Source organism: Diabrotica undecimpunctata, chromosome 2, assembly GCF_040954645.1.
Source record: "Diabrotica undecimpunctata isolate CICGRU chromosome 2, icDiaUnde3, whole genome shotgun sequence".
Classification (NCBI taxonomy): domain Eukaryota; kingdom Metazoa; phylum Arthropoda; class Insecta; order Coleoptera; family Chrysomelidae; genus Diabrotica; species Diabrotica undecimpunctata.
Window position 1 is genome coordinate 65,725,190 of NC_092804.1, and position 16,542 is coordinate 65,741,731.

Genomic DNA, 16,542 nt, shown 5'->3' on the forward strand with positions numbered 1-16,542 from the left:
GCGTGGCGTTTTTGGCATGTTCTACTTTTGGCATGGTATACATAGCAGTTTACAAGGCAGTTCTACGAGTAAACGAATGGCTAAACAGATGTATTTAAAAAAGGATTAAGCAATCCCATGTCAACAGTACTTTTAATATAACTCTATAGTCAATTACTAGAAAATTTTAGAAAACAAAAGAGTGTTAAGCCTCTAAACTTAATCTATATATATATATATATATATATATATATATATATATATATATATATATATATATATATATATATATATATATATATATATATATTTATATGTATGGGGAGCACAAAATCATTCGACATTGTAACACAACAAACGATGGACAGTATTTGAGAATTTACCTCGTACTATTTCGTTGACTGCATACTGTCACTAACGTGTCCAAAAACACAATTTATCTCCAAAGGAGATGTTTTTAAAAACTCAAACAAAACAATCGCCCATACGGCGAAAAGCCGGTACCGCTTCATCTATCAGACCAGTACGTGATCCCAAGAACTCAAGCGGAAATCATTTCAAAAAGATTAGTGTCCGCCATTTAATTCACACAAACTTGGATAGTGAAACCCCGCTCTCATGATCTTCTGATTTCTACCTAACAGGCTATTGGTTGTGATTGCGAGGACATCTCGAAAATGCCACTTTTATTTCTCTTAGCGGTAATTTTCAATGCAAACAAATGATTCAATTTTGTTTATTCCAATCTATGATTTTAAGGGACAATTTGGGCCGAGCAAAACAAACATTTAGATGCTTAATATATATCAAGAGACATGTTTTTGTTCGAAGATTTGTTATACGTAGATTAAAACCTTACTCAGAACGGATTTGAAATACGTGAATTAAAATTTTATAGGTTTTTGAAGTTATACTTCTATACGCACGGTCGGCGTTGAAAATTTGCATGAGAGTGAATCTGTGAAACCATTACATATGTAAGATAATGAGTAAGAGAGAGGCAGAAGATATATTTTCTCTCTCTTCCTCTCTCGAGAATATATATTTAATATTATATATATAATATTGTATATTATATTATATATATATAATATTATATATAATATAATATGTATTAATATTATTATTTCTGTGATATGTTTTGTATTATTTAAAATTAAACGTTTATAATTATTTTAGGCTTTTGTATTTCAAAATAATCACTGTTTTACCGAGAACTGTCAATTTTGAAATCCGTTAGTGTCATGTCTAATTGGCAAATCCTTTACGTGTTTAGTTCATACGCTGGTGGTTGTGAGTTCGAATCGCAATTATGAATTTTCCTTTTTATTTTTGAAATATTTAAAAACCTCACGTTAATATTATTAAATATATGTAATATACGCAAAAAACATAAATTTTAAAATAAAATGAAAATTTACAACATAATCCGAGTTGTTGGTTTTTTTATTTTTGTCTTCGTAAAGTAAGTTATGTATATTGGCAGTTTTAAATACTTATGAATATTACATATTTTAATTTATATTGTATTATTATATTGAATTATGTTGCAGTGTATTTATTGTATTGTAATTTTTATATTAATAACAAAATAAACAATGAATTTTACTGCAGAGTATGTGTAAATTTTTTTTTGCATTCAACTCCTTTTATACATATATAAAAATAAAAATATACATTTTCATTAAAATATTGATACAATCCTTCATTTACTATACTCCTATTATAGGTCAAATGTTTATATACAGCAAACGATGCACCGTATACCTATATAACTAATTATTTTTCTCTTTCTGCTCTCCCTTACCTATAGCATTACATATGTAATGATTGTGCAGATTGACTTCTATATAAATTTTTAACGGCGAAGGCGTGTATAGTAGTATAACTTCTACCGGCAGTCCCACTGGATTGCCACTGAAACCTATTCAAATTGCAAACGCAAAAGCGCCAATTAAAACCTAACCAAATTGCAAACGCAAAAGCGCCAATTGAAACCTAAATAAAATTTAGGGGTGGTATATGGAGAAGGAGATGATCAATTAGAGAAGAACTAGCAAAGAAGTTATAATAAAAAGAATGGCTTAGCTCAAAAGAACACAGAGACACAAAACCTCAAGCACGAATTCGGGCTAGCCTCACTACACTAGAATTTGGCTTTGAGATAAGGGGAAAAGAGATCTTTTAACCAAAAGAATACAATATAATAATGCACCGGAAAATCTGGAACTATAAAAGGGGTAAGATAAGAGAATATACGGAGATGCCTAGGAAAATACTAAAATGGGCGCCAGCTAATTTCTCAAGAAAATTAACAAAAAAAAATAAATGAAGTTATGAACAACAAGGAATAAAGTACTATTGATTTAATACCCTGTAATAATGTTTAAAAACCGAAAAGACACTATTGACCTTGTTCTGCTATATTATAACTGTAAGCAGGAACTGAAATAAAAGCAAAACTACTTGTAACAAATATATTTATAATATTAACAACTAACAAAACTCACCTATATATATATATATATATATATATATATATATATATATATATATATATATATATATATATATATATATATATATATATATATATATATATATATATATATATATATATATATATAGAAAATATAATTACAGTAGTGGGGCTACGGTATGCGAGGACCAAAAAGCCACGACAAAATTAAATATCCCCACTACTGGGCCAAACGAAAAGGTGTATTAGTAAATCTATAATCTAAGTCCATGGGAGAAGCGAGATCTTAACACTAAGGTTAGTTACGAAAGTTAAATCCTAGATAGGTAAGGTAGGGAATATAAATACTAAAAAAAAACCGTGACGGTTATACAAAAGAACCTACCTTACCTAACAAATATACGACTAATATGTGTCGAAGCAGCTAAACACCAGATCTATGTGTAAGTGTTATGCTTACACATAGATGCTGGGAGATATCTAAAGTGATCAAGTGTGAGGAGTATGGCCAACAGACTCGGAAAGATATATATATAATTTTTAAAAACCCTGATACATAAATTTCTTCCCTTCCCTTTTAAAAACCGCTATACAAAAATCATGAACCCCTTCCCTAACAATGAATCTAATTTAATTAATTAATAACTATTTACCTAACTTTTTATAGATGTTACAAAAACTGTAATAAGTACTAACCTTGGTATATGCATATACAAAGTTGTAAATTACAAGAAAAACCTTAACCCTGAGAAACTAGTTGTTACTGTCTGTCACAACACTACAGCGGTCCTGGATAAGTCCCCTTAAGACTCTGACGATCCTTGAGGCTCCGAAAAAAACGAATGAAGAAGAACGCTGTGGTTCTGGAGACAATCGGTTCCTGGTTACCAATGGGTTGAATTAGGTGTTTGGTTAAACTAATTCTAATATTAAACGTTATCCTAATCGGGTGAAATCTACAAAAAATAACATTTAGAGAAACATCAAGGCACCCAAAGATGACTGTCAACACATACTCTTACATCGAATTACCACAACAAACAAACATTTTATTTTATCAGCTGACTGTCATCCTGTCTATTTATTGCGTCTGCGCATTTAAAGAATATCTAGTAAATTAGGCATGAAAGTTTTTATACCGAGTAGGTATACAAAAAAAAACAGAAAGAACTAATTAGGTGTCCGATAAATTTATAAATTTATGATCAGTCACAACTGCTACACCACACCCGTTTTTTTTAAGCGTTACAACATGACAAACTAAAGGTATACGTCTATGAATATGCGTTTAGATTTCCCTCCCTGAACACAATATTAAACGGCAACAACATCAATCAAGAAGTACAAACAATGATCCTTAGCGATCATGAATGTTTATATATACATAGAGTTATGATAAGTTTGGACTAAGGATCTGTAAAATAATTATTAAGCCAGTAATCACGTTGGAACGAGAAACGTGAATGGTCATAAATACTGATGAAAATAATTAAGAATCTTTCAGCAGAATCAATTAAGACAAATATTTAGGCCAACTTACGACAACAACGTGGATAATTAAATCGAACCATAAGCTTTTGGCTAACAATCTGTAGCGCAGATATCTCTAGATTTATGAGGTTACAACGTCCAAAGCTTTTCGGTTTAGAAAGAATGGCAACCATATTTGAAAAATAATACAAAATCGGAAGCTACGAGGAAGAAGAGCCTAGGGTAGGCTCTCCAAAGAATGGTGGATGATGTAGAGGAGCACTTTAAAGATGTGAAATCAGAAAAGTAGTTAACAGGACAAACTGGAAGAATATTATTCCACTTTCTTTAAACCATGGTCTTTTGTATTTGATATATTAGGTTGTGTATGATTTTTAAGTAGGTATTTTAAATCTTTATATCAATTTATAATTGTAATGAAACCAATCCTTACCGACTTCTTCTTTTCGTGCCATCTCCGCGACGAAGCTTGGCAATTATCACTGCTTTTCTAACTTTTGACACTACGGCCCGAAAGAGTTCAGTTGAGCTGCATCCAAACCATTCTCTGAGGTTTCTCAGCCAGGACATTCTTCCTCTGCCTATGCTGCGCTTTCCTTGAACCTTTCACTGCATTATTAATTTTAGGAATTCATATCTGCCACCACTTGTTATGTGACCCATATATTGTAGTTTTCTTATTTTGATGGAATCCAGTATGTCCCTGCTGTTCTTTATTCTTCTTAGTACTTCTTTATTGGTTATTCTGTCTGTCCAGGAGATTTTCAGCATTCTTCGATATGTTTACATTTCAAATGCTTCCAATTTATTAAGGCATTGTTTATTTAAAGTCCATGTCTCCACAGCATATAAAAGAACAGAAAATGCATAACACTTTAGTACTCGTTTTCTAAGATTTAGGCTGAGGTCTCTACAACATAATATTTGTTTCATATTTTTTGATTGCACTTCTAGCCTTTTCTATTCTAATTCTAATTTCTTTCGTATAATCGTTTGTTTCATTAATGTTTGCCCCTAAATAGTTATAATTCTGAACTCGTTCTATCGTCTTATTATTTACGTGTAGATTGATGTATCTACTATTTTTCTTTGATATAATCATGAATTTTGTTTTCTTTATGTTTAGTGGCAGACCAAAATCTTCACTCGCTGCAACAACCTTATCTAAACTTCTTTGTATATCTGTAATATGTTCTGCTATTAGTATTGTATCATCAGCATATCTAATATCACGTATAGGTAGTCCATTTATTTTTATGTCTGCTACTTCATCCTCTAATGCTTTTTTGAATATTTCCTCTGAGTATGCATTAAACAGTGATGGCGACAAGACACAGCCCTGTCTAACACCTCTTTTGATTTTTATTTTATTAGTTTTTAAATTATTTATTCTTATGACAGCTTCTTGTTCATAATACGGATTATTTATTAATCTTATATTCCGTGTGTTGATGTTCTTTGTTCTCAGTAGTTTTATTAACGGATTATGTTTCAATGTATCGAATGTCTTGTTATAATCTAGGAAGCAGACATAGATGTCCTGGTTTATATCTAAACATCTCCGTATTAGCACATTGACTGCATATAATGCTTCTCTGGTTCCTTGAGCATTTCTAAATCCGAACTGAGTTTGTCCAATGTCTTGTTCTAACTTTTACATATTCTACGATGAATAATCTTTAAGAATACTTTTAGCATGCGGCACATTAGACTGATGGTACGGTGATCGCAACATTGTCTGGCGCTTTTCTTTTTAGGTATAGTCACGAATGTTGATAGAAGCCATTCTTTAGGTAATTTACTTGTTTTATTCGTTATCTATTTTGTCTCGTTTGTCGTTAAACAGCTGTTCTATATAGTTTGCCCATACCATCAATTTGTTTTCTGTATCCATTACTGTGGCTCCCTTTTCATCAACTAGTATATTTTGTTTGTATTATGGTCTTCTAGTTAATTCTTTTATTTTCCCGTGTAAATTAAAGCTGTCATGTTTATTGTGTAGCATTTATATTACATCCCATTTTTCTTTTAACCAATTTTCTTTTGCTATTCGAATTTGTCGAAGTATTTCGTTTTGTGTTTGCTGGTACAATGATTTATTTTTGTCCTTATATACTCTTCCTTTGTTTATCAAGTTTAATATTTCGTCCGTCATCAAATCTTTTTTCTTTTCTTTGGTTTTGCGTAGATACTTTTTTAAAGGTTCTATCAAGTCAGCCTTTATTTTTTCCCAGTTTTTGTTGATACATATTTTCTTTATTGCATTCCCCTTCAATCTGTACGGTATTTAGACGTTCATTTATTTTTTCTTTGATATTTTCTCTGATTTCTGGATCTCTTAGTGGATTTATATCATTTCTTTCTTCTTTTGCTGTCTTCTCTATTCTTTTTATTTTAATTTTCATATGTGCTGCTAAGAGATTATGGTTAGATGTTATATCTGCTCCAGGTTGTGTTTTGACTGCAGTAATACTATTCCGATATCTTTCTTTGATCATTATGTAATTTGATTTCTCATTATCTGGTGTTCATTATCTCTTGGCGATTTCCACGTGTAAAAACGTCTATTAGGCAATTCAAAGAACGTGTTTGTAACAATCATATTATCTTGGCAGAATTGTATCAACCTATCTCCTCTTTGATTTCTATTACCTAATCCAAAATTGCCGACTACGTTGCTTATGCTACCCTTTCCAATATTGGTGTTCAGGTCACCCATTATTATTGTGACGTCACGTGCTTTGGTAGTTCTCAATGCCTTACCGACATGAATACAAATAAATCGATAGAGATATGAACTTCCTAATATATTCCTTTAAGAAAACCAACAAGTAATTTGTAGTTGGTAAAAAGCGTTATGCTGCGCTTGTGTATTTTTTAGTATATAAGTATTATTAGATTTGTTACAAATCAGTTTTATGTTGACTTTTGTAACATCTCTTATTCAATTAGTCTTCAAGTCTTTTTTTTATTTTTTTATGATCTATACTATAGGTACCTACCTACGTATAATAGACGTGACTAACTTTTGTTAATATTAATTATTCTCAAATTGTTACGAAAATATTTTAATTCATATCTGAAAATAAATGTACTTATTTTAGCCATTCGAAACTCGAAAACCCACGATGGAATCAATTAAAATGGCGATTGAAAAAACAAAACAACTGGAAATCAACCGTCACAAAATTGTCGCAACATCCGATCACCTTAAATTTCAATCGGTTAATGATGCTTCAACGTCTACCGCTTCACGCAAAGGAAAAATGAAAAAAATCTTGATGCCAAAAATTAAAAAAACTGACAGAACTCAAAATGCGATTGTACGCAGTAACAAAAATTCAAATAAAGGTAAAAAGAGTAAAAATTCAGAAAAAGTTACGTTTAAAAGTAAAATAAAAGTATAGTCAGGAGTTCTGTTTTATTTAACAACTGATAGTTTAAGAAATTCTTTAAATAAAAAAAAAATAAAATAAAAAAATCATCATCATCATCATTGGTGCTACAGCCCTATAAAAGAGCCTCGACCTTCCCAAGTCTATTACGCCAGTCAGTTCTATCCATTGCCAACTGTTGCCAGTTTGCTGCGCCTATTTGTCTACCATCCTCATCTACACCATCCCTCCATCTGAGTTTTGGTCTACCCCTACTTCTACTTCCCACAGGTTGTGACATAAGGATTCTTCTAGGAGGGTTGTTCTGCTGTGATCTTGCCAGATGTCCTGCCTATCTTAGTCTTCCTATTTTTATAAAGGATACTACGTCTTTGCCACCAAATATATGTTTATATCTGTGATACATCTCGTAGTTGTACATTCTTCTCCAAACACCATTTTCACAGATGCCACCAAATATTGGTCCATATCTCCGACCCATATGTCAACATTGGTTGTATATAGCATTTGTTTGCTAGGATTATTCTTCGCTTGATTTCTTCCGTCATGACGTTCTCCTTGGTGATCAGGGAGCCTAAGTATGTGAATTTGTCCACCACTTCAAGGATAGAATTATCAACCGTGAATTGGTGGCCAATGTTTCTGGCTCTATTGTTGGGTGTTAATGCCATTATCTTAGTTTTATTTTCATTTACTTGCAGGCCCATATTTTTTGAGGCGTTTGACAAGGTGGTATACATTTCTTCTAGCTTGCGTGTTGTGCGGGCAACTAGATCAACATCATCTGCACATGCCAAAATTTGGGATGATTTATTAAAAATGTTTCCTCTGCTGTCTATTTGGGCATCCCTGACGGCCTTTTCCAAAGCTATGTTGAAAAGGAGACACGCCAGCGCATCTCCCTGTCGTAGCCCAACATGCGTTTCAAATGCCTGTAATTGTTCGCCCTGTATTTCGACTTTGCAAACAACTACGCATTGTAGCCTTAACCAATATTATCAGTTTATCGGGGATGTGGAATTCATCCATGGCTTCATACAATTTATTTCTTAGAACACTATCATAGGCCGATTTAAAATCTACGAAAAGATGGTATGTGTCGATATTGAATTCATTGAGTTTTTCCAGTATTTGCCTTAGCACAAAGATCTGGTCTGTTGTTGATCGACCAGGCCTAAAACCACTTTAATATTCGCCAAGAAGCTTCTCTGAATATTCACTCAGGCGACCATATAAAATACTCGAAAATATTTTGTATGCTGTATTAAGGAAGGTTATTCCCCTATAGTTTCTACATTCTAATTCTTCGCCCTTTTTGTGTAGCGGGCAAACGATCCCAATACACCACTCTTCTGGGATTTGCTCCTCATTCCAGGCTCTCAGTATGATTTTATATATATGATTAGTCAGAGTAGCACCTCCACATTTAATAAGTTTCCCGGGTATACCATCACCTCCTGGAGATTTATTATTTTTTAGGTATTTTATTGCATTCCGTACTTCCTGAATTGATGAAGGCTCCAATGGTGTATTGTTGTTTGCTCCTGGGGGTGGTTGATTTGGATCTTCTACTTCGATAGTAAGCAGTTCTTTATAGTGTTCCACCCACCTTTTCAATACTTCTTCTTTTGTATTGAGTATATGCCCCTCCTGGGTTAGGTTGGAGAAGTGTCTAGCATCAATGATCACATGATCAATTTGGTTGTTCGTTAATCCATCAGGCGAGGTCCAAGTCCCCATATGTATTTTTTTCTGTAGAAATTATGTGCTTCCTACGATCATGTTCTTTGAGGCTGCGAAGGTGACTGCTCGGTGTCCATTCGAATTAGTATTATTATGGACACTATATTTACCAATGTGCGGTAGATATACTTCTTCCCTTCCGACTTTTGCGTTCAGATCACCGATTACTATTTTAATGTCATTTCTGGGACAATTGTCATATGTTCTTTCTAATTCATCATAGAAATTGTCTTTTTCTTCGTCTTGCTTGTCCTCTGTTGGGACATGTACATTAATAAGGCTAATATTAAAAAACTTGCCCCTGATCCTTAAGCAGCTCATTCGCGGATTTATCGGCTTAAAATCTATAACCAAGTGCTTGACTTTATTATTGACTATAAAGGCTGTCCCAAATTCATGTCTCGTTCTATGGCAACTATAATATATATTGTAGTTTGCTTTTTGGATTATTCCATGGCCTGTCCATCGTACTTCTTGTATTGCAGTAATATCAGCATTATATTGTGCTAATATGTCACACAGTTTGCGGATGTTTCCAGGTTCGTTAAGTGTGCGTTCCAGGTAAATACATTAAGATCATTATTTCCATTATTCAGGTCCTTATTTCGTTGCATAGGTCGTCGTTGAGATTTCCGTCCGGCATTTTTGACTTTCGATTTCGTAACTATAGGGTTTTACCGGGTTGGGTAGTTAACCCAACGCCAAACCCCCTTTTCGGAGGGCCATTTTACCCACTCTCGTCAGTTCCCGACCCAACTTTCCATCCGGGTTGGATACCAGATCTCCAGCTGGGTTGCTCGGTTAACAGGGGACACCAGCGTGAAGGTGAGAGTCGGATTTGAGTAGAAGATGCTAATTGGAGTAAACTGGAATCAACTCCATGTATTCGCATTCTACCCCTTTATCCCCCCTTTAAAATAAAAAAATATAAGAAATAAATAATTAAAAAATTTAAAAAAATAAATAAAAATAAAAGAAAAAAGAAAAAATGAGGAACTTGGACAGTCCACGGTAAAGTAGCTATTGAATTAAGTAGATAGCTGCAGAAAAGTTTGCTGTGGAACTCTGAGGACCTCATCACCTAGTTTATATATAAATAACTAAAAAGCACCTAAGAGAAAAAAAAACTAGAAACAAATTACCGAAAAAAGACTATAGGTATATATTAGAGATCAATACTAGTAGTAGATTTAGGATAAGATTGTTTACGAAACAAGGACTAATGAAAAAAATAAGTAAAAATTGTAAGATTGGAGAATGGATTTAGTGTCCGCAGTCATATAAACACAAACAAACAACAAACAAGAAATTCTTTTTATTTGGCAATTCTCCATCAGATTTTTATTCCATTAAAAGTAAGAAAAAGTAAGAATAACAACTGAAATTTCTTTTCAAACACTATTATGTAATTACATTTATCTACAGGGTGTTTCAAAAAAGGTAACATCGTCTCTAGGATGGGTAAAAAACTGAAAAATAATTAGGGTTTGTTTAATAAAAAAATTTTGTAACTCCATCCGTTTTCAAGATAAAGGGCGTTGAAGAATAAAAAATGTTACACATTTTTTACGATTTTGCTGAAAGTACTGGCAAGATTGTAATGAAACTTTATACGAATGTGTTTTGGAAGCTGATACATCCCATGAATTTGTTTTTATATCTGACTCTCATAGAGGGTGCTAGTTACAAGGTTCGTACCAAGTATTATTATTCAACATTACTTTTTTAAGGGTAGAATTATTAATCAAAATTCCAAGTGAACTTAAACACCATACAATTTTACACCAAAAAGTTACGCTTTTAAAAGGTCGTTTTTAATAAAAACGACCTCACTTCGGCCATATTGTTAAGATTGCTTTGACACTTTTGACAGATCGTATATGTTTGTTTACGTTTGTTGTTTTTCGAATATTTTTAGTTTTATAATACTTTTATAGAAACTGTAATAATATATTGTGATTGTGCATAATAATGGTTTCTTGTTCTCAACGTAGTTGCAGTAGCAGAAGCAATGTTAATAAAAAATCTTCAGGAATAACATTCTACAGGTTAGTATACAAATATGTAAAAAAAGTAATGGCCCGTACTTCAGAGAATAAATTAATAGTATTTGACTGTATTAATTTGTCTTTATGTATAATATATCGTGTTTTTAGTGTTTACCGCGGGATAAATAAATCATAGTATATTAAAAATCTATTGCACTTTTTTAGATTATGATTAAATCTTCTGAATAACTAGTCACATTTTTATAGTAGTTTTAATATTATTGAGTCCGGCCATGATCCCACCGCCATATTGGTATGACCGTTAGCCACGCCTACCTACGCCTTTTTTAATACACACGTTAATATGCTCATAGCTTCTCCATAGATTCTAACTCGATGATTGATTTTTATGAAAATAAGTCAACAATAATTAGATTTTTGAAACCCTATTATTTGTAAAATTAGATATTAATCAGAAGGTTCTCAAATGTTGAATACACCGACATGTTAGTTGCCTTAGGCGAGTATTTAGAAAACTTTAGTGCAGCTTTTATGCGTTATTCAGAAAAGTTTTCTAGAAGAAACTTACCAAGTAAAAAAAAATTAGAGATTTACTTTTATTGAGACCACATACCTAACATAAATTCTGGTAGACCAAGACAAATTATTTATAAAGAAAATATTATTTTAAATTTACTTAATCAAGATCCAACAGTTAGCATAAGGAATATGACAAAACAAACTTAGCGCACACTTAAAGAGCAGCAGCTAAATCCTTATTACGCGACTTAACGCGAGATTAACTCCCATAATGCGCATTACTGGTTTGATGAGAATTCACGAGTCGAAAGGGTATCACATTACCAACACTCATTTAAAATTAATGTTTGGGCAGCAACTTTAGGTGACAAATTAATAGATTATCATATTCTTCCTGGAAATTTTAATGTACTTTGATTTTTTAAACAATCACGTATTCGATATATTAGAAGATATAACTCTAAAAGAGCAAAGATGTTTATTTTTATACACGATGGAACTCCACCGCTCTTTGATAGAAGGTGTCGAAGATTTATTGGCCTACTCAGTCATGCGAGGGATAGACTTGTGTATTCGTGAAAATGAAGAACATTTTGAACACTTACTGTAATTGTCTTTATTTGATTCTTCTTTTTGTGATTTTTTTTATTTAATAACTTTTATCATTACTTTATACCAGCATCGGTTATTACTTCATAATTTTCAATTCAAAATATTCCGAAAACGGTACACAGCAGGTATCGATTTTTACCAAGAGTACCTTTTTGGTGTAAAATTGTATGATGTTTAAGCTTACTTGGAATTTTGATTATTAATTCCACTCAAAAAAGTTATGTTGAATAATACTTTGATACGAATCTTGTAACTAGCGCCCTCTATGAGAGTCAGATATAAAAACAAATTCAAAAGATGTACTTATATCTTATTAGTTTCCAAAACATATTCATATAAAATTTCATCACAATGTTGCCGGTACTTCCAGCAAAATCGTAAAAAATGTGCAACTTTTTTTTCTTCGACGCCCTTTATTTTAAAAACGAATGGCGTTACAAAAGTTTTTTACTAAGCAAACTCCAATTATTTTTTAGTTTTTACCTATCCTAGAGACGGTGTTACCTTTTTTGAAACACCCTGTAGATACATAAAAACATTTTTTCATTTATTTCGCAGTTGGTTGAATATACCTGTTATCTACTGTTCATTATTTTGCGTTAGCTCTCCGATATGAAAGAATGCAATTTATCATAAACATGTTCGTTATAAATGACGAGATAATACAAAAAAAATAACTTAAATAAAATAAACAGCACCGGCAAATTTAAAGGAACGCACATATATTTTATAATTTTTCTTTGTCTTGTAGCAAATTTGTAAATAAATTTTTGCTCGAAAACGTTGAAAGTAATATCTAACCAATTCTTTTTATGCTGTATTGAAGTTGTTTACATATAAAAAATATGATAAAAATACACTACTTGGTCAAAAAAGCAGTTATATATTTCGAAATGTTTTAAATATTAAAAAATCAATGTCCCGTTTGAGCTCTTATGATGAAAACTAACCGTGTTATTTTAAGATTTTTTATTCAGTGATTTTAATATTTTCAGTTTTAGATGAATTTCTTAAAGACTGACCTGTTTAGGTATGTTATTTAGGAATTCTGTTACATATATTCTTGATTTACTACCTTATAAAGTTTTACAATTCCGTGCATAGTAAATGAACAAAATTAATACTGTCAATGTCAGCTTGACGGCTTTATAGCACATGCGCTTTCTAATCATATCTCGTAAACTCTTACAAACTAGTGTAAACTTTAACACAGAAGTCTAAGTATGTAGTGATAGTAAGTGGCGATGAGGGTTTTGCTTTAATTCCCGAGGTATATTAAAAATGTCCACTTTTATGTGGTCGTGTCCGTGTTGCTTACGCTTCAAATTCAGCCCCGAAGAGCTGGAGCAGCGCTACAAAAGTCACGAAATTGACAAAATGATTGAAAAGGACAGACAAGCGATGAAAAGGCAGGTCAAACTCCTCTTGTTAGGCGCTGGGGAGAGTGGGAAATCAACATTTCTTAAACAAATGCGAATAATTCATGGAATCAAATTCGAAAACCATCTTGTAAAAGAATATCAACAAGTGATTTACCAAAACTTAGTGAAGGGGATGAGGGTACTAGCGGACGCACGGGATAAGTTGGGAATTCCGTGGGGTGACAATAATAATAGTGAGTACGGTAAAAAGTTGCTCGAGTTTGATAGTAAAACGGTGCTGGATTCTAAAAACTTTAATCAATTTAGTCCTCTGTTATCCAAACTGTGGAAAGACAATGGAATAAAAAGGGCTTACGAGCGGCGGAGAGAGTTTCAGTTGGTAAGTGTTTATAAAAACGATATTTTATATGGTTACTTAAAATAAAAAAAATAAAAGTTTTAAATATATTACTAAGTATAGGTTTTGCTATACTTAATATCCAATTTAAATAAAACATAACCTAGTTGAACAGATAAGAAGTGTAAACATTGTATTTTATCCAAATAATGACACTACTGGTCATTCATTATGTTTCCAGCACTTTGTTGGAATGTGTTCTACTTTTAAAAGGATTCCTGTTGTATCTAATTTAAGAAAATGTTATTGTTTATCAAGCATATGTTATTAGCTTAGTCACACTTGTCAAAATTATAGGAATAGGTCAAGATCTTTCAAAATAGCTTTCCAAATAACCAATTTCTGATCACTTTAAATACCAAGCAAATAGTTGAAGTAGGTTTATTTGTTTAAGTGATTGTTATATACAAAAGAAATAAAAGTAAATTAAGTTTTTATGCATAGAGCTATTTTGCTGATAGATCTTGTTTCCAAATGAAATGTTTATACATTTATATAGAACATTCTATGAAATCTTTTGATTTTATTGTAGACTAATTTTTGAAAGTTTCTTTACTTGCATTAAGTATTAGGTATTATCTGGTGTCACAAAATATTGTATAATTTCTACAATGTTTTAAGTGAGTATTTATGTTTAAACAATCTTTACCTTCTTATTCACTTTTATAGTTTTGAACCTTTTCCTATTACCTTTTCATTATAAAATAGTAAAGGATGAAGAATAAATCTTAAATATAAATTACTTACTGAAAATTAACTCAAAATAATTTTTTATGTGAAAACATATCTTGAAATTTTTTTCTTTACATTTGGACCTTTAATGTCATTGGTATTTTACCATTTACCAAGCTATTTGAAAAAAAAATCATTGCAATTAAATAAACTTTGAATTTTTCTAATAATTTTTTTAGCACAGTAGTTCTACCTTTTAGCTGGATTTGTGCAGTTTTGAAGCACAACTGGTTTCATCAGAAAATGGAAGTTGTGTGATTCTAGAATGAATAAACATTATTTGTGTAAAAAGCCAGCAATGTTGACTAATTGTTTAATTACTTCTTTAGTTATATACCTATTATCTACTTACTATCATCCTCTTTTTGGATTTTTAATTTTATGATTTTTAACAGCTTACTTTTTTTGATAGGATTCTAAATTTAAAAAGCAATAGATTAAATGTTAGTTAGTTAAACAAGTTGTTAGTTGTTTTACTGTTATTATATTCTTCATTTTATATCCCAATTGTAGCTTTTCATTTGTATATTATCAAGTTTGACCAAGTGTTTCTGGCAGTGGCACCCCTAGAATTTTCCTGGGGGAGGAGGGGTTTGGTTGGCTACCTAAGTCCTTAAAATTTGTGAGTAACAGTATAGGAATAGTAGTGCCCTGTGGAGGGGGGGGTTTAACCACCAAAACCCCCTCCCCCTTGGTGCGCAAATGGTTTCTGGGTTCACAGTTTATTTTGACAATATGATTCTTCGGTTAAGATATTTAATATTGGTTAAATTGATTAAAGGGCAATAAGACAGTTGTGTAGTAAAAATTACTAGATCTTGAAATTTGAAAATTAATATGCTGTAGTTCACTCACATTGATGGGGCACATAGGCAGTGATTTGTTGTTAGTTATATAATCAACAATAAGTTGAAAAATTAGACAATAATAAACCACGAAATACTACTCTGGTTTTATAGTCTAGGATTATAAATCTGTGATAATCATAAAATAAGATGTTTTAGTCAACCTATTACAATATATTATGTACAGTTTAGCACAAGTCAAGTAAAGCACCTGGTGTCATAGGAAAGAACATATTATCTCACACTTAATTATTTACAAAGTAATATAAATTACAAATAATAATACACATAAAAAATACTTTGATTCACCATCCACTTGGTGGATATTATTAGGATAATTATTAGGATTCTAAGAAACTAACATGAAGGAGTGATACATTGTCCAAACAGTAAACCAGTCAGATAAATATCCAATATAGGACATATTGTTCTTAAGTAATCTCTTTTTATTTTGTAAGAAACAAACCAATAGAAAAGAATAAATAGTAGACTTAAGACAAACAAATATATCTATCTATACAGCCCTTGCTGTCCAATTTTTGAACATCAAGCTTATCCAATTTTGGACATAGGCCTCCTCTTCCTTCTTCCATGTCTCTCTATTGTAGGTAGTTTGTATCCACTTCGGGCCTGCGTGTTTCTTCAAGTCATGTGACATTTCATTTGTGGCCTTCTTTTTTTATTCGTTTGGTAACTAGTCTCCAGTGTAAAATCATCTCATTCCATCTGTCGTCTTTCTGTCTTATGGTATGTCCAGCGAACTTGCACTTAAGTTTTGCTATCTGCTACAAGCAAATACTGATCCTAATTTTGGTTATGATAAAATAGCAACAAGTTTGAATATACACCTCTCCAATTAGCTATATATAAATTGTTCATGGGTGACAGCAGGGGGTGCAATGGGGTACAATTGCATCCTCCTGAAATTTGTGTTAATAACAATAACTGAGAAGTATGGT

The 16,542-nt window shown here is 31.9% G+C and overlaps 2 protein-coding genes across 4 annotated transcripts in view; both read left to right on the top strand.

Moving 5' to 3' along the window:
- The window catches only part of LOC140433329 (uncharacterized), a 29,959-nt gene extending 22,603 nt beyond the window's left edge, over positions 1-7,356 (top strand). For all 3 annotated transcript variants that reach the window (XM_072521360.1, XM_072521359.1, XM_072521361.1), the window contains one exon: positions 7,054-7,356. In XM_072521360.1, coding sequence (XP_072377461.1) covers positions 7,054-7,356 — 303 coding nt within the window. The remainder of the gene's footprint in view (positions 1-7,053) is intronic.
- A 6,051-nt stretch (positions 7,357-13,407) lies between these two features.
- Positions 13,408-16,542, top strand: part of cta (Guanine nucleotide-binding protein subunit alpha cta) — a 63,793-nt gene continuing 60,658 nt past the window's right edge. The window contains exon 1 of the mRNA XM_072523050.1: positions 13,408-13,988. Within this exon, the coding sequence (XP_072379151.1) occupies positions 13,509-13,988 (480 nt within the window). The 5' untranslated portion in view covers positions 13,408-13,508. The remainder of the gene's footprint in view (positions 13,989-16,542) is intronic.